The sequence below is a fragment of the Talpa europaea genome (assembly GCF_964194135.1).
Source record: "Talpa europaea genome assembly, chromosome: 1".
Taxonomy (NCBI): domain Eukaryota; kingdom Metazoa; phylum Chordata; class Mammalia; order Eulipotyphla; family Talpidae; genus Talpa; species Talpa europaea.
Genome location: NC_140073.1, coordinates 24,230,020 through 24,255,779, shown reverse-complemented (window position 1 = coordinate 24,255,779; position 25,760 = coordinate 24,230,020). Strand labels below are relative to the sequence as shown.

The following is a 25,760-nucleotide window of genomic DNA, read 5'->3' as shown; positions in this document are numbered from 1 at the left end:
TGGCCTTTAAGAAAACAGAAGTCATTTTACAAATTCACAAGGCTCCTTTGATTTCAAATGGATGCTCCATTTAAAAAAAAAAAATAAAGAAGCACAACCTCTAGCATCATTTGTGTTCCAGCAATTTACAAAAAGAACTCACAGGATTTGGAAATCAACAAGTAAGAGAATGTAAGTTTATAATTAGAAAAATGGCAGTTTATAGACCTTCCCTCACATTCCAATTGAGTGTTCAGAGCTTTAGGAACCCTGTGGGTTTGGAAGGTCAAATATAATTGGAGGGTTGGTCGGTTGAAAGCTGACTGTACACGTTGAGGCGTTGATGTACGTTGTGTAACCGTCGGTCATAATGCCATAACCTGCAGGGAGAGAAGGTCACGCTTACTGTGATATATACAAATGATATGACTTGAGGCAGGGCTGTCAGGCAAGGAAAACAAGAAAAACTCTTTGCCAGGGGACAGTGAGATGAAATCCAGTTGAGCTAATCCAGATATAGCAGCTTTCAGAAGCTGCCTTCCAATTTTATTCTATTTTCTTGAAAGGGAGAATTCCTGACTTCAAAGAAAAATAATTCTTTTTTTCCCTATTTAAATACTGGATTTGTCAGGAGAGGCTGTGATTTCTTTATTAGTGAGACTAAAGAAAAATTTTGCCTCTTCTTAAAATATGATTTTCATTTCAAAGCCCTGTATTAACTATTGAGGGCAAGGGAATGAAAGGAGTGACATAAGGAACTGCTTAGGGGCACAGAAATGCAAACCCCACAGGGCTTCAGGACAGATGAAGAGAGAAGAATGTTGCATATGGAGATGGGGGGTGTGGTCGCTTGCTTAGCTTCTTGATCAATGAAATCATTTTTAAACTGCCCTAATGAAAATGAATATCAAGTGATCTGAGCTTGCTTGAATTGTGTGGTTTTGACGCTGAGTTCCATTTCATTCAAAAGAGTCAATACTCTGTTGTATACTTGACATTTGCTTACAGGGTAGATTTTAAGTGTTCTCATCCCCCAAAATGATAACTATATCAGTGATGAATATGTTCATTAGCTCAACTATGCTGATTATTTCACAATGTATACAGATGTCAAAATATCAAGTTGTACACCTTAAATATGTATTGTTTTGTCAATCATGCCTCAGTAAAGCTGAAATCAAACTGTTTCACTTTAAAAAAAAATCAAGAGTCAAATAATCAAATGTCCAAGTAATTTGCAGAAATCACAGCACCCTGCTTCCTAAGCTTACCTGGACACAGGCTCAAATAAAAACACTCCCCTTATACAATATAAATCACTTGTAACCTGTTAGAAGAAGCCAAGAAAGGTTCTCAGGGCCTCTGGTATGCCTGTTTCTTTTATAATTTTTAATATGTTGTAATTTGTAGCATGTATATAAATTTACACATTTTCCTAAATAGGTTAGTCTTACAGCCTCTGCAATTAAGTTTGTAATTCTATGATGAGACCAAGCTCTTCGGGCATTAAAAAAGATGCCCATGAGAAAATAAAATTACCGTTACTTATAGAAATAACTGAGAAGGTTTTTCTCCTCTTTTGTTAAAATTTCTCCAAGTAAGTCTGTGGAGCACTTAATGAGGGTCAGTGGAAAAATCTCTTAAGAAAAGAAAAGAGGCATTTAAAATGTGCACTGTTTAGTTCTGGGGTCATAAAGTCTTGTTATCTCTCTCATCAAGAGGTTGGTATGTGCCCTTTCTCTGCCCTCTTCAGCTGTCTTAAGCGAATAAAAAACAGACAAGTTTATTTGAATATGATCTCCTACCTTTTAAGCAAGTTTATTATTTTGGGACTTCAGTGGAATTCTCCAATTGTCAAGCTAGTTTGAAGCTAATTAATGGTTTTTTAAATGAAATGCAAGCTCACAGGCAGGCCTTAGGAATTCAGATCTTCTATCTGCCCCCCAGAAATGTTAGATATGATCTCCCATCACTCTCCCCTTCAGTACAGATCAGGCCTTAAAGAAGTGCCCTCCTTGTCAAGGAATAAGCATACAGTTGGGACAGGATATAGGGCGCTGCACCTCTGCTTTCCATTCTGTCAGCTGGTGCCTGTATTTGGAGCAAACCAAATGTTCTCTGGCTTCAGCAGGATGCTTTCTCAGTATGCACTCTATGACATACATGCAGACCAGGAAGTCGCTAGATTTGTGGGCTTCGAAAAGCGAACTGTGTTCTTTCGTTCTTTGTCCAGGCACATAGGCCTGAACACTTCAGCTGCAGATTTGCCAGTAATTCAGGAGAATAGCTGCAATCAGGGGCTGGAGTGAATACGGCAGCCGGCAGTGGGAAAATGCACCCACTACATCAAGTGTACATAACCAGGAGAGTCTAGGAGGGATAGAAAAATCAAAGCACTGCTTGCTGAAAGAAGCCTTCATGTCTGTAAAGACTTGGACAACCCAGGTTTTAAAAAGGCAGGACAGACAAAACCTAGAGCCCTGAAGTTTCCAGGAGGCTTTCAGGTTCTGTGAACTTGACTTCAGTTTACCTTGAAAGGCAGAGAAGGGCAACTGGACCAATTCCCATTTAGAAAAGATTTAATTACTCTGTTAAACCTCAGCCTGATTTTACAGCACTGATGGCTTCTGAGAAGTCTGAAATGGTCTGCTGAGGTCAGTAAGGAAACATCTACCGGCAAATGGGCAGGTTCCTGCCATTTCTGTTATATATCTTTCATTGAGTGTTCAAAGTTGTATTTCCGAGAACATCTTGTCTTCCTGGGTGTGTGTATGCATTCCATCAGAAACACAATATTTACAGACAGGAAAGAGCCATAGAAACTATGTTGGTTAATATATAAGTCATTGTTTCTAACTTTGGAAGAGAAAATTTGTCTCTTTTTTTTGGGGGGGTGGGTGGGTTGCTCCATAGAGCGGTTATCAAGCATACCTCATCAGAGCCCTGGAATTCCAGAGGGTCCCTGAGGGATAGGGTGAAGGTGGGCTTTCCATCAGATGGGTCAGACCTGGGTCTTACTCTCTGCTTAAAAGAGCAGCTCCAGGGCCTCCCCGGTGGTGCAGCGGTTGAGCGCTGGGTTGCGAGGCTGCCCGCAGCCTCTGCAGCGCCAGTTCATTCCCCAGCCGCCGGCGAGAGTCCCACCAAAAAAAAAAAAAAAAAAAAAAAAAAACCCCAAAAAAAACCCCAAACAAACAAAAGAGCAGCTCCATGTAAAATATTTCTCCACTTTATATGCAGAGGTTTCTCCTAACAATCCATCTCATGAAAGGGTTCCACTGGCAAAAAGAATTTGAAAGCCACTGCTGCTATTATCGTAGTTATTTTTATAGCTAAAGTCTCCAGGGTGGAAGGAGATCACGGATAACACAACACACGAAGTCCTTTCTTCAGGTCTTACCTTCATGGATTCCACCAAACACATGGAGTTTGGGGCGGACTCGCCTCTGGACTGTGTTTAAAAGCTCCACACAACCCACTCTTTGAAGCTCCTTTGGAACCCAGTCTCGAAAACCTAAAGGCAAAATGCAATCAATACTCTTAATTTTCTTTCTTCAGGTAAGGTTTCATTTAGACTTTCAGGAAACCATAACTCACAGAAGGTTTATTACATTATCTGTAATCCTAGCGTCTCCATTAAAGCACACAATGGCTTTTAAGGAACTTTTCACTCATCACTTTGTCTTCTTTAGGGTCTTGAAAAATTTTTTTGGTTTCTATTTTTTTTCTTCCTGTTAATTAATATTTTTTTTTTCTGTAAGGGATTTGATTTATTCAGCCACGGGTTTCAAATCTTCTTCACAGGCTCAGTGACACTTATTCCCGGCAGTCCCATAATAACTCCCTCTTGATTCAGTTACTTCCTCTCTTTAAAATTGTATTTAAAATAGTAGTTTACTTCCAAGATAGCTAAAAGAGAAGGACAGAGAGGGGCAGCTGGTAAGCTGGTCACAAGACCCCTGGCTCTCCTTAGATACATCAACTCTCTACCCTTGGTGGTTCAAGAGGACCAAAACTCGGACATTCCAGCTTCCTCCTACTCCCCGTGTCCTCTCTAGCAAAAGGCAACAATGGGACCTCACCGGGGCATCCAGCAAGCTTGGGCTAATTGACTACTTTTAAAATAAAAGCCACTTAGTTCTAACACTTAATGCAGAAAATCCATAAAACTGACATCAATTAGAGCAAAAGTCAGCTATCAGCATGATTATGGTTGAAATGGAATCCATATGCCTTAGCGCGATGGATAGTAAGAAGGCATGTGGAACAAAGGGTTCCATCGTTATAGGTGGGAATCCATTCCATAGCGTCATTAGGTTATTTAGAAATGATCAGGCAGAAGGAGCCAGTGAGCTTATTCCACTTTGTTTGGCAAAACTGTAAACACGAAGATTTAGCATCTCAGATAAGTCATGTTGGCCAGACTGTAGGGAGTGTCTAGAGAGTGGGAAGAACAGATGAAAGAGATAAAAGTGGGGACCCGGGCAAAAATCCAACCAGAACGAGAGGTCTCAAAACTCAATTAGCAATCCATAGTAACTAGCATAGTCCCTCAAGGACAAGTTCTTCTCAAAGAGGTGGGGGGAAATAACCTCATTTCAGATACAATCACCTGAAAAGCTTCTTGCTCATATCACAATAGTAAATAGTGGTTTCCACTCCCAGCAGGAGAGAATTCAAGGTCAAGCCCCACCATACTCTTCATTCCAATCAGCATTTTCACACGCTCCCAATAACTGTATTGATTAAGGTTCAAGTTTACCTTATGAAAACCTAGCCTGACTTTTACTTTTGGAGATTCTTTATGTAGATATCACTGTTCCCTATGCATAGTCACTCTCTGAATTATTCCATCTTTACTATGAAGAGAGGAATGAACTTTACTATGAACTCCGCGAAGCTGAGGAATTCCTAGGATGTCTGAATTTCCTTGTAGGCTAGAATTCAGACTTATTACTGCCACTCATTTCTGTACCAAAATTAATGACTTGATGAAGTCTATGAATTAAATGTTCTGTTCAAACAATACTTCGATGTTTCTACACTGAGGATGTCCAGGTTTCAGAAAAATCATGCCTGCAGCTAACAGGATTCTCAAGGACCACATAGGCTGTGGTGCAATTTCTGCAGGGTCTCACCAAGTAACTCATGCTGATCAGAATATTTAACGAGCAATTTAATGATTTAATCTTTAGTGACAGCAAATCGGGGAAATTTATTATGGCATGAGATTGTTGATAGGCATAATCTCTTTAAAACAAGGTATGGGGGAGTGTGGGATTAGGGAAGAAAGCTTGGAGATGACGATTCTAAAGACCTGAAAGTGAGGGGCTGCTGGTCTTATGTAAATCTCTATAATTTCAGTGACTGCAATAGAACTGGCCCTCTTTTCTTGTTTCCCCCTTATTAAAATTTGTTACCATGGCTCCCTTCCTGGTGCTCTCTTTTGCTGTTTCTATGTGAAACACAGACTACTTCCCTGGAAAGGGAGGGAAAACAGTACCATGTGAATTGGAGGGGAACTATCTACAAAGTTCATTTAGGAGAGGCATGGTAGATTTTTAATTTTTTTTTCAGGCTGTCCAGGGAGGGAAAATGGCATGGACAACAACCCAAGCCACAGGGAAAAAATCATGAAAATCTTTTTTTTTTTTAATTGAGTTCAACCCTCTCCCCACCCCTCCCTGCCCACCCCACCCCCACCCCCACACATCAAGATAATCAAGAAAATTCTTCCAGTACTGTGAATTAAAAACCTCTTGAGGATAGATTTCATTTTACATGTTTTTCACCACACACACAAAAAGATTGTGTGTGGAACTCTCCTACTAAGGGTGTATTTCCTTAAACACACCTTTGTTTAACAAGAAGGGTCCTGGCATAATATATATACCAAGCAGATTTGGTGGTGGTGGTGGGTCATACTGGTAGCTTGGTTTGGAAAATGTTATAGGGCTCAGTGAAACAGTTAATGAACCCATGAACAATTAGAAGAGAATTATATAAGTTTAGTAATGAGCTTCTGAGCCTTCATCCTGCCAACGAAAGGGATTTTTCAAGCAATAATGGCTGTGTGCTTGGCTCTGTCACTTAGGTGACACTGGGCAATTATTTAGCTTCTGTGAGTTTTGATTTTCTACTCTTAAAAAATAAAATAAATAAAGCATTATGGCAATCTAAACCTGGATGTAAGTGCAATATATCTTTAGGATGAACATCTTTAAGTAAGCCTTCAACATAAGACCTTAACACTTTTGCTGAAAAAAAAAATTCTTTTCTCATATAATCTGTTCAAATGTTAAACTTTAAAGAGCTCCAAGGTTCCACTATTATATGGAAAAGGAAAATGATCTCCTTTGAAGGAAAGTTTCCATCATTTCATTGCCATTCAAAAGCCCTGTGATTGGAAGGACTGTGTCTTCCTTGCTTCCCTCACCCCACCTCCCCTACTCCAAAGTGAATACAGTTCTTAAAATAAATTATCCAGCTCAAAAGACTGTGGTATTCCATACGCATTTGATTTTCCCTGACTTGACTAAATCAAAAAATTTAATTTCAAGAACACCTGTAAGCCCAGCAGAACTGCTGAGTTTAATTATCATACTGGGTATCTTTAAAGACACGGACTTTTCTTTTTGTATTCACTTTTCTTGGAGGGGAGGGGGAAGATTATGTTCCTGAAGCATTATCCATGATGCTTGGGGGAGAAAAGGCATCTGGCAGGACGAAAGGACAACCTTTGCTGCACTTACCCAGAGGAGGTCCGTGTGTCATGAGTATGTCGATGCCCTCAGGGATGAGGTTCCACTTGTCCAGCAGAGACTGACCTCTGGGTAGGTTAAAGCCCCATCCATTAAACCACGGGGTCCTTTGGGGGAGACAATGCACATGGTCTGAGGCCAGCGCAGTCACGTTTCCATTCTGCAATATTTCTCTCTCGCACATTCGCCCACGGTTTGCATTGCTCTCTTTTCTCTTTGTGCTGGTTGGCCCTGGCAGCAGGATGCTTTTTTGTTGACTGCTTCAAAACCCATCCACTTGAAAGCAAGTGTGGAGCCTATGACTTGTTCAACTAGAAAGGGGCACACGAACCTTTGCAGTGAGACTCTCCCAGCAGACCTCTATCAAAATCCTAACAATGCTTTGTCTTCTCCCAAATCTCAGTCCTCCCTAAGATGCCCCGCCCAGATCTAAAGCATTCCCATCCCCCTTGTCGTGCTTCAGAGCTAGAGAACTCCCTCATCACACCTTCCTCCCCATCACCGCGGGGCTGCTGTATGAGGAAGATCCTTACTCCAGTCCCCGAGTAAAGGACAAGTGCTCTGAGGCAGAAGCCTCTGTCCGTGGAGATGTTTTAAATACACAGGTCTGAGAAAGCTGAAGAAATGTGAGGGAGGGACTGGAAATTTGGGAAGGGAAAGAGAACAAGAAGTGAATGTGGAATTTTTCTCCTGTCACCAATGGGACAAGTGGGGCACATCCTGCTCGCCCTAGGACCCACTCTCCTGGCAGTGAACGTGAGCATCCCACCCTCACAGGCACTTCCGCTCCAGGAATGAGCATTCGCTTGCTGATGGACGTCCCTGGTCAAGATATGAGTGACAATCGATGCCAGATGGAGACATGAATGGGGCCTCTGTCCATCCAATGAGCATTTCCCATTTACAGTGGGAGAAGGTCAATGTTTCTCTAGAAACACTACAGATTACACCATATCAGAACAAAGCAGTTCCTGGTGTTGTCCTAGCCCCAAACATCTAGACAGAACCATTACTTTTGGAAACTAACTCTTTTTTGTGAGGTGGGGGTGGGGAGAGCATGAACACAGTCCCCCACTACATCAAATTATGCAACTGAGTTTCCCACATTTGGGGAAATCACAGGGGTCAGCACACCTAGAGTGCAATGTATATACCTCACCCTGGGAAAACCTTTGTGATTAGAGTATCCCCTCTGCCAGGTGAGTGTAAAATAGACTCTCCTTTGCTCTGTAGAAAAATTACAGTTTGTAGGCACATGTAAAAGACAAGTTGGTCAACTCTTCAGTTAATCCCAATGTCCCTCTTTGGCTTAAGCTGCCCCTTCCGTGCTTACAGAAAGAGGAAACCTGGTGTAATGGGACACTGAACAGTGGATCAGTCAAAGCTAATCAAAAGACTACACTCTATTTAAGCCAATTACATATCAGGACCAGACTAATCAGATTTTCCCAAGACTCTGAAGTCAGATACACATACCCAACATTCATTAGGTGATTGACAATGCTTCCAAGAGCATTGGAAGTGAACATAAATAGTAGAATCAGAGTGATTTTGAAAACCATGTAAAAATCCACCTTATTGGTAAGAACCTCAGTCCCCACTGAGATAATAGAGTGTTCCATAGATAAGAGACTGGCCCCCGCTAGAAAAAAAGAAATCAAGAAACTATATGACTTAGCTCCTATAATCACCTTCTAAGCCCCTACACCATCCTCAGGGGATTTATTTGTAATTATAATGACAATAATAATTAGTAAAACTGTTATTTATTGAGTGTTTACTCTGTGTCAAGTGCTATTCTAAGACCTTTATTTTTACTAATGCATTTCAATCTCACAACAGGCTCCTGAAGTAACTACTATAAGTTCATTTTACAGATGTGGAAACCGAGACACAGGTATCAGGTAAACTCAACGAATAAATTGGACATAAACCTCTGATCCCAAAACCCATACTCTTAACTTCTGTGCCACTCCTCTTCTTAAATACAAGTTGAATTAGCCTATTACTTGCCCTTGAGGAGCTATTTCAAGATCGAGTGCCTTGCTGCTTGTAGCCAAGTGAGTTAATATATCAAGTACATGGTCCTAAAATTCAGCAATAACATGGAATAGAAACCAATGGTTCCTGTCCAGCTCTTTACCCCTTCTTCCATTTGGGAAACTCTCCCCTACTCAGCACTGTGCTCTGGGAAAGCCGATATTTCCTGCTCTTGGATGAGGCTTGCATCTCCGTGAACAGAGACTGGTCTAGAGGCCTGTATAGGACTCAAGCTGGGCCAATGAGAGTCATCTTTATGATTTTGCTGGTATAAATTGAAGAGGTCATAACTTTCTTTCTGGGATCCTGAGTCTTAAAAACTGAATATGCCTAGAATTGCCTGGGAGCTCTCTTAGCCACCATATAGGTAGCCTGTGCTTGAGAATCAAACCACACAAAGAAAAAAACAAGCTGAAAACCTTGCTGATGACCTTACTGGACATGTGGACCCAGCGATACCTAAAGATACTTTTCCTTCAAGGGTATAAGCCAATAAAATCCTTTTCTTTTTACTGGCTTGAATTAGGTCCTGTTTCTACAATCAAGAGTCCTAATAAAAACAATATTCAGCTTAACAGTGACCTGTGTACTTATGGTAGGAAATATAGTTTGCCATCCCCTAAATATGTCTATAGCCTATTCCCCACAACCTGTGACTATTGCCCTAAATGGCAAAGGGGGATTAAGAATGCCTGTGGGGTTCCCTGGCCTTAAAATAGGGATATCATCCTGGATTAGCTAGGTGGGTCCAGTGTAATCACCTGAATCCCTGACAGGGATGGAGGGAGGCAAGAGAGATCAGAGGAATGAAATGTAGGGACTCCACCTGCTGTTTCTGGCTTTGAAGATGAAAGAAAAGGCGTGCAAGCCAAGGAATGTGGGCAGTCTGTAGAAACTGGAAAAGGTAAAGACAGTCAATGAATTATCCCAGAGGGTCTCCAGAAAGGAACTCATCTCTGTCAACACCTGGATTTCAACTCAGTGAAACCTTTGACAGATTTTTGACCAACAGGTTATAAGATAATAAATCTGTGTTTTTGTGAGCCACTGAATTTGTGAACTTGTGGTGACTTGCTACAGTAGCAAGAGAAAACTAATATAGTATGCAAAACATCTGACCTGTTTATTCAGTGCATGAACTATGAGTGCCCTGGACCTCACCTAGTACAGGAGTGGATCTACATAACCCTCCCACAGTCATACTGCCCTGCTCAGCTCCAGGCAATGCTTTTGATTTCCTCTGAGGAAAAGGCAGTGCTTGCTTTCTGGTTTCTAGTCTTCTAGAAGCCCGTGACTTGAGGATCTTAAACATTTTCATCAGAGTCTAAAATATAGCACTTTCCCCATTTGGGATGTGCATCCTTCCCCTTCATCTTTCATTGACCCTTTTCCAAGATTTGTCTTAAAAGTAAAAAGGGAAAAAAATCAGCAAGTTCAGAACCCCAGGAAAACTCAGTGAGCATTTTGGCATGAGAGAGAAAAATAAACAAAAGCAGCTGTTTTCCTAGATTTTGAAAATAAGCTTCTGGGCCTATGGTTCCTGTCTGAATGGCAAATGAAGAAAAGTCTGAACGAATCCCAAGCACACCCAAGTGGTTGGTACAATAAGGGGCTCTGAGTAAGTTGCCAAGGTCTGTCCAAGGGCAGTCAGACTCTGAACCTCCAGGACATCCCAGGGGCTTTCTGAGTCAAAGAACAGGACTTAATTTTTTCAGTCTCTCCAGTTTTCCCTCATAGAATTTTCTCGTAGAAAACCACAGCCCTATTCCCCCAGGAAATGCTCCGTTTTACAAGCATTCTGTAAAAGATTAAGACACGTTCATGGATTACAGATACTCCAACTTACATTTCATTAATGTTAGTCTTGTGACAAAATCCAGAAGTTTCCAAGTTATGGGTAAACTTAAAATATGTCTGGCTTTTATTTTGACCTAAACCCATATGGGTATGGAGAGTTAAGTTAGAGAAAAGGGGCCATTGATCAAGTCCCCAATATGCTTTTCCTAGAGATTTTATATAGACTGTTACATTTAATTCCTTGTGACAACTGCTGAGGTTTTTTGGGTTTTTTTTTTTTTTGATAAAAAGCCTTAATATCAGTAATATCAAGTAACTTGTTCATGGTCCCAGGACTGGTAAGTAGAGGGTGCCATGGAATTGTAACTGAGGTGGTCCTTCGTGAGTATAGAGTGTGACTTCAACAAAGTCCTTATAGCTTTTCTGGGATGCTTTCCACCCCTCTAAGTCCTCCAGATAAGGTCTTTCCCACAGACAGTGGCCAGGAAATGGGAAATATAGCCTAGCAATGGGTTCCAGAATTATCCTAGCTTGGGGAAATGAATAGGGCATACAGAAGTTGTGAGCTTATGTTCTAATTCTCATTCAGGTATTAATTCCCTAATTCATGTGGACTTTAGATAAGAGAACGAACCTCAGTGGGCCAGTTCCTTCATCTAAAAAAATTAATGAGTGGGTGGATTCAATTAGTGGATTTCTAGACTGCTTTCAAATGCAGAAATTTTATATGGGAGCCCCATACCCAAAGTGGTAAATGCAAGGTTACTTGCGGGGGGAATGAGAAGAAGGGTTTCCAATCTCCTCACTCAGGCCCTGTCTCCTTTCTTACTTGTGCCTTTGAGCACGGCTGGAACTTGATGATCTTTCTATGATCAAGAAATCCTAATATTCCATAACTGTGCAGACTATCAATGTTCTGAGTAAATGCCATGAATTGCTTTCAATACCTAAATTGCCTCTGTGGGACCAAGTCCAATGTGGGAGAAATACGTACACAGAGCAGAGACCAAATAGAGCAGAGACCAAACGTGTCAGCATCAATGAATAATGCTTTCTCCAGTTGAGTTTCAACCTGAAACATGAAACCCCAGCAGTAAGCCCATCAGGGGTTCACTGGAAAATATGTGCACAGCCAACCTCCTAAGCCCCACAATGGGTTTTGTTCTGCAGCCATCGGGGGGTGAGGAGGGGAAGGAGGAGGGAGAAATCCAAGGGAACAATGTCTATTGCCTGGGCCAAGGACTTAATAATTAGCTGTGACTAACAAATACCACATGGGAACTGACTTGTAAGAAAATGTCCCACAAAGCACCCTATTGCCAGTGGGTCGATCCAAGCCCACAACCTATGCCCTCATGGAGAGGGATTAACAAACCCTGGAAGGAAGGGGGGCCCTTCAGCTCCTTCAGCTGCCTAAAGCCACTGGACTGAAGACTCAGATGGATGGGATGTGGGGAGGCTTTTAAGCACCCTCCCCCCTTGCTTTTGGAAATAGAGGCACTTGGCCTCTCCGGGTTGAAAGTCCAGGGGCAGGCGCTAGGGGAGTTAACGTAGGCAGAACTTGTTCCAACCAATGTCAATACAAAACTGGTTTTCTATATGGAAGCAGGTTGAGATGAAATGGCTGCAAAGGTCATCTGTGTTTGCAGTACATGGTGCTACAGTGTGGACAGAAGGGAGCTGCCGGACTATAAATCTGAGGTTTGGACAGGTGAATGGCTGTTTACTCCTCCACCAACTTCAGCAGGGCTGGCTGTGCCCCAGGAAAGCGGGATTTGGAAATGAATAGCTAGGACTTGTTTGGCTCAGAGGGTCTACTCAGGTTCACAGCCCCGGTCAGTCCTGGTCAGTGTCAACAAATACCCCAAGGGCAGACAGTCCCCGGGCAAGCAGCTTCGCATTAATATAGTGGACACTAGGTCCTAGGTATCTCCTGCAGAGGTGAGGGTGTGGAAGCCCAGCCTTCACTGGGTTTCTGCATGGAAGCTGTGCAGAAGGGGCACATGCAAGGTTCACATACCATCCAGACTTGACAGCTTGTGGCTTAGCCATGCCACTTAGAGCAACAGAACTGGGGTGTTCTGTAAAAGCTAGCCATTCTTGTTTTGGAGATAGTTTTGGGTATGAGCCTGGATGATGAAGTCAAACAGACCTATGTTCAAGTCCCAGGCCTGCTACTTACTGGTTTCTTTGAGCTTCAGTCTTGTCACCTTTCAAACAGAAACAACATCTATCTGCTTAGATGGATAAAGTGAGATGATTTAGGTAAAGTGTTGGCACAGTCCTGGCACTATGTGTTCATATGTGGCTTTTGACTTATATGTGATTTATAGCAGCAATGTGCACATTTGCATATTTACCCATGCACATGCAGAGTTGTTCGTGTTACTTTTTCTGTCTAGAATCTCATCAAGTCACTGAGCCTCCTGCTCAAGACTTTGGAAAAGTCCCCAGTGAATAGACAAGCATGATGAGAGGGCTAGGTGGACCTGATTTCCTCTGGCTGATTACTTATTCAAAGGCACTTCTTCAGCTCACTTCTAAGTGGAAGTTTTTCAGAAAGGCGCTCACATGCTCCCTGGCTCGCTGCTCCATCTTGCATAAGGGATCCGTGGAATGTGAGTGCACAGGGCAGGCAGTTAGTCAAGGCTGCTTAGCTGGCTAGCACAGGTGGTTAGATTTTGACAGGATCTTAAATTGGGGACGTTCGAGGAAAGGGGTTATTCTAGGTCCTTGGAATATTTGTAATCAGGCTCTCAGAGAGAGAGGATCCCTGGAGGAATCCACAAGCTACTAGTTAATGCCATCAACCAGCACCTGGCGCCTCTATGAAGCAAATTCAGAAACGAGAGTCATTTCCACACATACTTTTTCCCCTAAATGGTGGTGCCTCAGAAGTGCAACCTTCTTAAGCCTGGTGCTCGCAACTTCTCCCACTGTACTTCACATCAGGTTTGAGAAAAGCTAATTTAACCACCACTGGTTAACTTGCACCGCACGTCACAGAGCCTCTCACATGCCATGAAGCTGTCATGATAACTCTTGATCTCCAGCTCACCTGACAGCTCAGTCCTCCCTGGACTGCAAAGCTTGCCATCAGTTAAGAACAGCAGTTTTTCTGGCACCGGCTGTGTCTTCCTGAATATCCAGATGAAAGGCAATCCGTGCCCAGCTCTCCTCAGTACCTCATTTTCTCTTCTGAGTTCTGGATTTTGTTTAAGAAGCCAGCTTTTTTTGCCTCAAGTCCCTGCACTTGGCAGCCTGAAAGTCACTCTTGCATGCAATTAATAAGATGTCTCGCATTAGCCTAGTAGGAGCTTCGCACCTTGTGCAGCAAAGATACACACGTACCAATTGGCATCACTAGAAGAGAGGAAAAGCTTAATTCCAGGGCATGATTTACACCCTGTGCAGCTGCCTAGGTAGCCCATCTAGCCCAGACTGTGGGCTCAGGTACCTCTAAAGGGCAGCATGACTTCGGTGCATCAGCTGGCCAGTCCTATCTTTTCATGAGGACTCTGTAGCTTGGTCTTTTGTTACAAGGATCTTGGGATGAAAAGATGCTGCTGCCTGGATAAGGGGACGCCTGGGTGAACAATGTGGCCTCTGGGCCAGGGACAGGACAGGAGCAAATCATACCTGAGTCAGTCACCCGAGGCCCATGAGCTATGAACAGGGAGCTTCGTAAAACACACACCAGTCTCTGCAAACATGCCAACGGTGTCCCCTTCTCATAATAAGAAACCAGTGTCAGAATGTTACTCATTTTTTTTTCCCCAGATGGAAAGGAGATAGTGTGAGCAGAGTTTGCTTAGGAACCAAGAAAAAAATAATGAAACATTGTGACCTGTTTTCAAACTTGACATGTCTTGAATTATTAAAAATAAAGTTAGACAGGGTCTATCTGGCCCTCCCAAGAATACCTGCTTTTAATCTTATAAATAAGTTCATGTGGGGAGAGAAAGATTTTCAATCCCTTCCCTTCCCAGGGGGATTTTCAATTCCCTTCCCAATGCCCACCCATTTTGCAAAGAGAGTGACAAGCAGAGGAAAGACTGTGGCAGGATTTCAGAGTTGGTGGGCAAGGTACAGTGGATTTGGGTCGTGTCCTGGAGCGTCCAGAAAAGGTTCTTTGTTTTTTGGTTGAGGAGATCAGAGAACCAGTACCAGGACACCCTGATCAGACAATGGGTGCTGAAATGAGCAGCCCTGTAGTTTTCCCACTGATATCTAATCCCTTGCAGGGGGAATTCCTCAAAGAGGGACATCATTGCTCAGCTTTGAAAGAAAAATGGATACTCAATGACTGGACAGAAGTAGAAAAAGTAAAGCAACATTCATCCACTTTAATTTTTTTTTATTGTGGTAAAATAAGTGGAACAAAATTTAACACTCTAACCATCTTTAAGCATATGTATCAGTGGCATTAAGTACATTCCCAAAGCTGTGCAGCCATCATCATTCTCCATCTGCAGGATTTTTTTTTATCATCCCAAATGGAAGCTGTGTACTCATGGAATAATCACTTCCCCAGATCCCAGCTCCTGGTAATCACCATTTTATTACCTTCTATCTCTGTGAATTTGACTGTTCTAGGTACCTCTTATAAGTGGAATCATACCTTGATTGTCCCCTCTACCTGGCTTATTTTGCTCAGCATAATGTGTTCAAGGTTCATCAGTGTCGTTACATGTATCAAATTTATTACTTTTTAATGGCTGAAAAATATTCCATTGTATGGGTACACAACATTCATTTTTCATCTAAGGTTTCTGGAAGCGTAATACATGCCAGGTGTTAAGTTTGGTAGTAGTAAAACAGGAGGGATGAGTCTGAGCCCCTTTCTTTCTAAAGGGCACAATTACTGGGTTGAAAATTTAGTGAGGCTTGGCTTACTACGGTACCTGTGGGGCATTTACTCATTCAACAAGACCTGGGTGCCTGTTATGAGTCAGGTTCTGGCAAGGATATTGCTGGGAAAACCAAACTGAACAGCTTCCAGAATAAACCACAGTTCACCATTTTGTGGGTAAAAGTGCTCTGGACAGAAGACTTTAAACTCTGGCCTTCATTGCTAAGTCATCTAATTTCAGAGGTGCTTGGGGAACCTCTGAATGATCTGAGAATTAATCCTCCATTTCCAAGAACAGACCATTTCCCAGGCCAGGAGGTGACCTAGCATACCTAGTAGGACTTCTGGCTCAAGGTCTTCTTCCATTTCCTTCTGCATAGTCACTAGTAAGATTCTGTAGCTGAAATCAGGGCCACAAAACACAAAACCACATCCCACCGGAGACTAAGTCACAGGCCTGGCTGGTTCCAACACTCAGGACAAACAGGACAGGAAAGGCAGGAAGACTGTCAAGTACTCAGGCGACAGGGAGAGGGCACCTTACCTCCTTACCCCCATCCCTGTCCCGTAGGTATGTCACTGAAACCTAGTGTGTGGACATGTTTTTCTAACATAGACAGCCCACAAGAATAAGAACACAGGAAGGAGTCCAGGATTAGCTGGACTTTTATCTTGTTACACAGTGAACTCTTAAGAATTGATGTTAATGACAGGGATGGACTGATCAAAGCTCTGCCCCTCAACAGAAGATACTACAATATTTTATTATGCTTGGATTAGTTCAGAAAGTGTCTGTATGAGTGTGCTGTCATACATCTATATTGCTGGCGCTGGTTTCTTGTTATACTATTTCAGCTTCAGGGCACTGGGGGATATATAGCTGAGGAGGACTATATGGGTAAGAAAGTCTGTCACCTGAAAACTAGACCCAGGGAGAGTAAGTGATAAATGGACAACAAAATACTATGCAGCCAGTCATTAAACACAACAAGGAAAGAAGGAAGCTCAATGACTTCAGTCTGTGTGCTTTGCACCTGGCACAGAGCAGATGCTGGAGTGTCAATTAGATTAAGAATGAGTGTTCATGGAGAAGATATCTGCATCCTTATGTTCATAACGGCATTATTCACAATAGCCCAGACATGGAAACAACGTAAGTGTCCACTGACAACTGACTGGATAAAAAAAAAGTTGTGAGGTATATGCATGCATATATATATATATATATATATATATATATATATATATATATCTCCACAACTGAGTACTACTCAGCTATTAAAAAAAAGATGAAACCCTGTCATTTGCAGCAACATGGTGGAACTTGAGGTAATTCTGCTAAGCAAAATGAGTCAGAAAGTGAACGATGAATACCAGTTATGTGGAGTATAAATAAGCAAAGCAAATGAGCTAACAAAATGCAACAAAATAATTCTCAGACTCTGAGAAAAATAAGGTGGTGATTAGAGGGGCAGGGCAAGTGGGGGTGGGAGAGAAAGGTAGAAAGGTGCATCTGACAGCGAGAATGGCACTAGAACACGCACTTTCTACAAGTGCGGTGTGGTATACACACTTGTCCAAGTGTGAAGCTGTGCTCCAAACACTTACCTAGTGTTGTGAACCAATAGTAAGTTTATTTTAAAGTGATGAAATCAGTGTTTATGAATAATTTGCCTTTTCATGAGAAAATCAGATTGTGGGAAAGGAAAATATTAGTTTGCAAATGAATGTGAATTCAAGTATGTACAAATGTTTAGAAAGAAGAAATGGAGAAAGATGCTGAATGATTCTCTTATGGTGAGAAGAGGATTAAGAGTGATCTTTTCTCCCTTCTTCCTTTCATATATCTTTTTCTATACTGATTTTCATTTAGAAAGAAAAAAATCATTGTGTAAAAATGTCCATATGGCCAAATAGCTAGGTTAGGTATGGATCAAGAGATCAAAGGATTCGTTGTCTACTTAGATACTTCTCATCAGCTATCAGGCCGTTTCCCCAAAGGGTGAAGGAAGTGGTGGATTTGGGGGACTTTTGCTCAGGATGCTGATGTAGAACTTGCCTTCTTTCTCTTCCCTTCCTTACCATTCACAGGAATAGAAAACCTGAAGATGCTTTTGGCTACTGAAATAGTTTCTTCTTTCAAATAATTCATTACACTTTACTGAGCAACTATTATGTGGCAGGTACTTCTCTCTTGGTGGTTCATCTATCATTATACTAAGGAAATTTCAGTTAAAATGTATATATCTGCATAATACTTACTACAAATCATTTTCACATTTACTTGTTCACAAAAAATCCCAAGTGATGGGCAAGATGTTATTAGAGAAAACAATATACAGAAATACGAATTTTAGTGACTTTGCCAAGGTCACCAGCAGCTGAGGTGACATCAGCATAACTTTTTAGTGCTCTGATTACATTACATAGGGTTATTAATATTAATTAATTAGACAGTCAAGGTTCAGTTTATGATTGCCTTCTACTTAGCAATGTGACTTTGGGCAAGTTCACACATCTGATTTTATTTTCCTATAAAGCAGGGATAATACTACTAACCACATAGGTTTGTTGGTAGGATTAAATGAGGCAATATATGTAATGCATTGAGCAGAATGCTTATTCTGTATCAAGAATTAAATGTACACTCTTGTAGTTATCCTCATTATGAATGATCAACCCTTTGGTTCTGGTTTCCAAATATATCTTCTTCACATTACAGAGTATACCTTTTCTCCATTTCTCAGGTGGATGTATCTCAAAGCCATGAGCGAGGGCATCAGGTGCGGGGGGTGCGGGTCAGCAATGGATAGTGGGACAGCACTGACTTGGAATTAGAAGACATGGGTTGGGTTCCAGTCCTGGTTCATCCAGTGTCCTTGGTATATGACCTTGAGCACAGCCCTTCTGATCTTGTTTCCTCAACTTGCATTGGGGATAACAATTCTTATGAAACTTGCAAGATTGTCAAACAAATGCCAATTTAAGTGAGTTTTGACTAAAAGGCAAGTGCCTTCTGGAGTCTCCTAATTCCACATTATTGGCTGTTCAGCTTGCCTGCTTGTGCTGTGTGAAAAGCTCAGAGGAACTGACAGTAATAAGTGACAATAAGTGACAAGTAGGTCAAATGTAAGTTAAAGTGTGGGCCCCCATTTATCTACCATTTTGGCTCTCAACGACTAGTTTCAGTCCAGACTGATTTAGTAAAGTGCAAAAACAGGGACCGCAAACTGGCAGCACACACAATGAGAGGAATGAGCGAAAAGCTTAAGCTGCCCCTTCAATTCAGAGGTTAAAGCAAGTAGACAGACCCCGTGTCTCCCTCGCTGTGTGCCAGCCATCCATATATTATTAATTGGGCTCAGCAGACATTACTGAGCACCTTCCACGAAAAGGCACTGGCCAGGCGCTCCAGGGAGATCTAAACACAAGGTGAGACCACCCCAACGTGTCATCTGCTTTGGATAACATGATAGTCACAGGCAAAACTTCTCCCCTCTCTCTGCCCATTAAAATTCAACTGAGCCCTTCAGGATCCACTCCCATTTTCTTGAAGAAACTTTCCTAATGCTCTGAGCACTTTATTTAAACCTCACTCGTAGAATTTATCATATTCCATATTACCTCTGTGTGTCTCTGTGTATTTTCCCTCCTCATTCTAAACAGCATTTGAGTTAATGCTGTGTTACAGGTATGTCTATCTTACCCAATGGATTGTGAGTCATGTCCTGTTTATATTGGTGTTCCTAAGATCTAGCACAGTGCTTGATACGTAATGAATGTCAAGAAAATATTCATTCTAATAAGACCTGAAACCATAAAATACATAGAAGGAAATATAGGCGAAACACTACGGGATTTGCACATCAAAGACATCTTTACAGACACATCACCCAAAGCAGTGATAGTGAAGACAAAGATAAACAGCTGGGACTACATCAAATTAAAGAGCTTCTGCACAGCAAAAGAGACAATAACAAAAACAAAGAGAAACCCCACCAACTGGGAGAACATTTTTGCACCCAACACTAATGATAAAGGACTGATCACAAAAATCTGCAAAGAGCTGATGAGACCCAGCAACAACAAAGAAAATAATCCAGTCAAAAAATGGGCAGAAGAGCTAAAAAGAAACTTCTCTGAAGAGGAAATGCAAATGGCCAACAGGCATATGAAAAAATGTTCAACATCACTTGTAATCAGGGAAATGCAAATCAAAACTACCATGAGGTACCATCTCACACCAGTGAGAATGGCACATATTAAAAAAACTAGCAACAACAAATGTTGGCGAGGGTGTGGAGAAAAAGGAACTCTTCTGCACTGTTGGTGGGAGTGCAAACTGGTCCAACCACTATGGAGAGCTGTGTGGAGATTTCTGGACCTACTAAACATAGAGCTTCCATATGATCCAGCAATTCCACTCCTAGGTATTTACCCAAAGGACACAGAAACATCAATTCCAAAGAACACCTGCACCCCTATGTTTATAGCAGCACTGTTTACAATAGCTAAGCTTTGGAAACAGCCCAAATGCCCAAAAATAGATGACTGGATCAAGAAGATGTGGTACATATATACCATGGAATATTACTCAGCATTCAAAAAAGAAAAACACATGCAATTTGCAGCAACATGGATGGCGCTGGAAGGGATCATGCTCAGCGAAATAAGCCAAAAAGAAAAAGAAAAATACCGGATGGTCTCACTCATAGCAGGAATCTAGAAAACTTAAATAAGGGACCAGGAAAATGAATATAAGAAAGTGAAAATCAAAATCAACAAAAAACTATGAACCAGAGACACTTTTGGGGGGGTGGGGGGCGGGAGGGGAAGGATTGGGGTCAGAATGGGGCGTTTGCAATTGTATGGGGGAATATAAAAATAAAATTTAATATTAAAAAAAAATATTCATTCTAATGAAAAAAGCAAGCGACTTTAGAAAAGTGCCCAAGGGAGGAATCCACATAAGATGTGACTGGAGGTTAGACTGGGGAAAGGCAGATTAATATTTGGGTTTTTTAAAAAGCAAAGATGATTTAAAAATACTGGATTATATATGTCATAGTCTGTTCTGCAAAATATAACCATTTTGTGGCTACCAAGCACGAGAAAGGTGAGACATACTACATATGCGAAAAATACACTATTCTGGATACTTCAAACAAAAAGTAATATAAAATATCTTAATCTTTACATTGATTACATATTTAAATGATAATATTTTGGATATACTGAATTAAATAAAGTATATTATTAAAATGAATTTTCACTTTTTTTTTTGTTAAAGATTTATTTATTTATACAAGCACTGGGTACAGTCAAAAGCGCGGGAGGGTGAGAGAATTCACCAGAGCCAGAGGGGAGAGCAGAGCAGGCAGAATGATGAAGTACACTGCTGAGGGGAGCAGCGGGCAGCAGGGGAGGTCTGCGCGCCATGTGGTACCCTCGCCCTGTGGCCGGGGATCGAACCTGCTCTGCAGAGGCTGCGGGCAGCTTTGCAGCCCAGCGCTCTACTGCTGCGCCACTGGGGAGGCCCAATTTTCACTTTTTAATTTAACTCTTTCACTGTTTAATTTAACTCTTTCACTTTTCAATTTAACTAGGAAATTTAAAATTGCATATATAGTTCCTGCCATATTTATGTGGCACAGCTCACACAGATGTCTGTACTATGATTCAGTTTGTACTATGATTATATCCTAATGAAATAATCCAAAAGCAAGTAAAAATGCTGAGCAAAAAGGTCTTCACTACAGTATTATTCATAAAAACAAAATATATCCTAAATTCTGTATACAAAGAATAGTTAGGAAATTTATTATTGGATAGCCAATAAAATGTGTATTACGCAAGCATTAATTATGGAAACTAGGTAGCAACACAGAAAACTCTTAAGACATAGTACTGATTGAAAAGTCAGCCCACAGGAACTCCCCAGTGGCACAGCAGTTGAGCGCTGGGTTTTGAAGCTGCCCACAGCCTCTGCAGCGCTGGTTCGATCCCCGGCTGCTCCCCGGTCACCGGAGGAGGGTCCCACATGGCACGCAGACCTCTCCTGCCGCCTGCTGCTCCCCTCAGCAATGTACTTCGGTCCTTCTGCCTGCTCTGCTCCCCTCTCTGGCTCTGGTGAATTCTCTCACCCTCCCGCGCTTCTGACTATACCCAGTGCTTGTATTAAAAAATAAAAAATAAAAATAAATCTTTTTTTTAAAAAAAGTCAGCCCACAGTTCATAGCATGCAAATTACACACAATCTACATGTAGTCATGTTCTTTCATTCACACATCATACTTTGGATGAATGATTACTATACATGGTATCAACACAAGACTAGAACAGGGGATGAAAGGGAATAAGGATAACCAGGTAAACAGGTACCTATGTATGCAAATGGAGATATATACCAGGCGAGATGGCCATCTAGCAGAGGTCACACTGAAGATTTCCTGGGATGAGTAGTGATCAGGAAAAATGGAAAGGAAAACTTCAAGAAAGGTATTCTTTCTAGTTGGCAATGATAGGGGTTTTTCCTCAGATTTCCAAGCTTTCCTTCATATTTACCATAAAACAAAAACCAGAGTGGGGATCAGTATCCAACTCCACATCAAGCATCTAGCACTGAGCATAAGTGTACTGTTGGCTCAAAGAGGAACCAGGTAGCCCATGACAGCTGAGTTCCTGGGTCAGACCTGCTTTTGAGCCAAGACTAACCCTTCCCTCTGCATAGCTCAACCTCAGTTTGCCCATATGTAAAATGGAGACAATTATAGTATCTACTTCATTGATACACTGTTGAGAAAATTAAGTGAAATAATGCATGTGAAATTTTTAGCAGGTGCTTCGCACTTAATAAGCTCTAAATAGATGTTGACTTTTTGTTATTATTAGAAAGATCAGAAGAACATTACTATATAATTGATCAGGATGATAAAGTTGATGGCTGGAGCCGGTCTGCTCCCAGCACCACATTCTCGTTGTACTGGGTCACTTGCTTTCAGTTTTTAGATTCTCTTATAGCCATTGAATTTACTCAACTGAGGTTTCTTCTTCATTTTCTTAATGCCTTGAAGGATGATGAAATTATAAATGTTCTGTATAATGTGATCGCGAAATAATTTAAGCACAGAAATATTTAGGTCTGCTAGTCTCACTTAGCAGTGTAACTCATAAAAGTCAGGCTGTACCCTCATTTCAAATTCCACTCTCTCTTCCTCAACATGCTTTCATTCATTTCGATTCTAACCGGTCAGAATGTTAAACACAATTTATCAATCTCCAGGTGACCTCCTAAAAAGCTAAATCAGGTCAATTGTTTCGTTGTTTCTTGAAGAGTTGTTGATGAATTCAAGAAATCTTGAAAAAGAAACATTTCACTTTTCTGATGCTCAGTTCTGCTCTTTTCTCTAATGAGAGCCTACCGCAAGTTTGTGTGAAAACAGACTCTTTGTTTTATAAATAGAACACCATTCAAGGTTTTTAAGAGGTGTCTGCTAAAAATAAAGAGGTTAGAGCTAACTTCTTCACAGCTTTCAAAACAAAACACAACAAAACAAAAAAGCCTGACTTAACTAAATGTGCTATATTTCTATTTTGAAAGGTATCTTTCTGTGTGTCAGACCTGGTTTCTTGAAGTGAAATTTCCCAGAAATGAGATTTCCTGTGTTTATAGTAGGTGTACATATCTAAAGAAATGACACCAGAGTGGTTTTTGTTGTTGTCTGACCCCACGGTGTTTGTTTCATTTTTTAAAAACAAATGCCCCAGAATCAACATAATATTGTACTTCCTTGGCTGGAAGTGTTTACACAATTCTTCTTTGAAAACTGTTTACTTTGAGAATTCCAATAACCATTTCAATGTATAAGTTATAGGTTATTTGCTCACAAATCTACAGCATTCCTTTGAAACTGAACCCATTTGTCCCCAAATTGTGAACGGACTGTGTTTCAAAATGTTTCAAGGTTGTCTGGCTAGACTTCGTTCAGTGTCATATTGTAGAAACGATTGCCAGGTCCCCCAGAATCCCAGGAGGCAAGTTCGTTCCTCTGATTACTAACACCTGAGACAGTGATTGTGCTAGAGCCAAGCTTCTGCCTAGAACTTGGGAACTCCGGGAAAAGACCTTCTTTTCAGGAGCAGAGACTTTGCTTTGAACAGAGGTAAACTAAAGTTTCCTGGTATCACTTCCAGGCAGTATTTTTCTTTTAAAAGATTTACTTATGCATACAAATACTGAGATATAGGCCAGAGGTTTGGAGGGGTGGGTGAGAGTACTCACCAGAGACAAAGTGGGGAGCAGAACAGGCAGATACACTGAAATACACTGGTGAGGGGAGCAGCGGGCAAGACAGGAGAGGTCTGCTGTGCCATGTGGGTTCTCTCCCTGCCCGGGGATCGAACTCATGTTATAGTGGCTGGTGACAGCTTGACAGCACAGTGTCTTTAACCCCTGAGCCACCAGGAAGGCCTCACTTTCAGGCAGTGTTTACCACACTTTGTCCAGTAGATCTGATCTGCTGAGGTTGTTCTGGATCACAGTGAGTTCTATAGTTACATAAGTTTGAGAAATCCTATTGCATTTCTTATTCATCTTGGGGTATGTAGTAAACATCACCACAATAAAGACTGTGAGAAATCTTGCAGAAAAGAAATCTATTTAACCTGATAGAGCTGAAATACTGCAAACACAAGGCCCCAGTGAATTCTGGCCCCTTTTTTCCACAATGCCTGTTAACAATTGCTAGCATTTATATAAAACGTATGCTATGGCAGGGACTGTTCCAAGCACTTTCTTACATGAAATCGTGTAATGCTCACAGTAGTCTTTGGAGATAAAGGTTAGAATTAACCTTATTTTACAGATGTGGAAACTGAGGCAAAAAGAGGTTAAAGATTTCAAAGTTACATAGTGACTAATGTTTAATCATCAGGGTAAAACAAACCCTGGAAACCAATCACCCCCAGAAAGTCACTTTAGGAAATACTGTCCAATGGGCAGGTGCAGATGGCCCATCACCCCTTTCTTTTCTTACCTGCTCCCCCCATCTCCCATCCATGAGTTTTTTGAAGTTGAATTTTGACATTTTCTAAGGGTTCCAAGTTTCCCTCTTTTGCAACAGAGGGGGTTGTTTTGCACACACTCACACAACCCTAAAAAGAGGGTCATCTATACTTCAGAAGAAAACCGGTGTACTTTATCCTGCTGTAATAGTTTGCTGCTATAACTACCCCACTCTTAGAGGCAAAAAGCAATATAAATGTATTATCTTACAGTTCAATCAGTCTCACTTAACTAAAATCAATTAAAGGCAGAATTGGTTCCTTTTAGAGGCTGGCAGGGAGAATCCATTTCCTTGCTTCATCCAGCTTCTTCGGCTTCTGGTCCTGCATCACTCTGCTCAGCTATGTAGTCATCGCTCTCACTCAGACCCTCCTGCCTCTCTATTACTAGGACCCTTGTGATTACAGTGGACCCACCCAGATAATCCAGGATTATCTTTCCATCTCAAGGCGCTTAGTATAATCACACCTGCAAAGTCAAATTTGCTATGTAAGGTAGCATTCACAGCTTTGGGGGATTAGGATGTAGACCTTTTGGAGGAGCTGTTATTTTGCCTGCCACATTGACACTGCACTGGTTGTGAGCTGAAGAGAACAGGGATCTGGAGTTGGAAGGCAGAGGGAATAAGGTGAAATCTATCACCTCTTGGGCTGCCAGCGGCACTGCAGGGGAAAAGGGCAGAGACAAGATGATAGCTTCTCTCTTCTCACCTGTCCCTTTCACTTGTTCAGCCACCATGATCCCTGAAAAGGAGGGCTAGACTTCTCAAACAGGTGTGTGTGTCTATCCCCAGGGGCATGGCTCTAACTGGAGACACCTGAATCCATAGAGCATCCTGGAGCAATAATTTCCCTTACAGGTATTAAACTAAAATTTTCTAAGATTACAAACACAGCTATATTTCTAGGCCTGCTTTTAAATCTCCCCGGTGGTCAAGTGCAGGGTACACAGGTTCACTGTTAATTCAGGCAAATGGAAAAGGAATCTTGGAACCCTCGATAGATTTGATAGGCCTTTAATGCTGAATCAGGGAACCACATAGAGGCAGACTAGCAGGCAGAGAGGCTGGCATGAAGGACGCTGGCATGAGGGAGGCAGGCAGCAAGGGAGCCTCCAGCCCCCTCAATCTCCACACTCTGGCTTTTCCTCCCTCTCTATCTGCCCTGTAATGATCTCCCCACCCTGGGTATCTGCACTTATAGGTATGTGAGCCCTGTGCTCGCTGGCTTCTTGGCCCGGGTGTCTGTGATTATAGGCTCATGTGCCCTTT

General features: G+C 41.7%; 1 protein-coding gene across 1 annotated transcript in view; it reads right to left on the bottom strand.

The window, feature by feature from the left end:
* Nucleotides 1-240: 240 nt before the first annotated feature.
* The window catches only part of MPPED2 (metallophosphoesterase domain containing 2), a gene marked incomplete at its 3' end in the record, with an annotated part of 164,996 nt that continues 139,476 nt past the window's right edge, over nt 241-25,760 (bottom strand). The window contains exons 4-6 of the mRNA XM_084249079.1: nt 6,729-6,844; nt 3,377-3,490; nt 241-359 (exon numbers count right to left, since the gene is read on the bottom strand). Of these exons, the coding sequence (XP_084105205.1) occupies nt 241-359; nt 3,377-3,490; nt 6,729-6,844 (349 nt within the window). The remainder of the gene's footprint in view (nt 360-3,376; nt 3,491-6,728; nt 6,845-25,760) is intronic.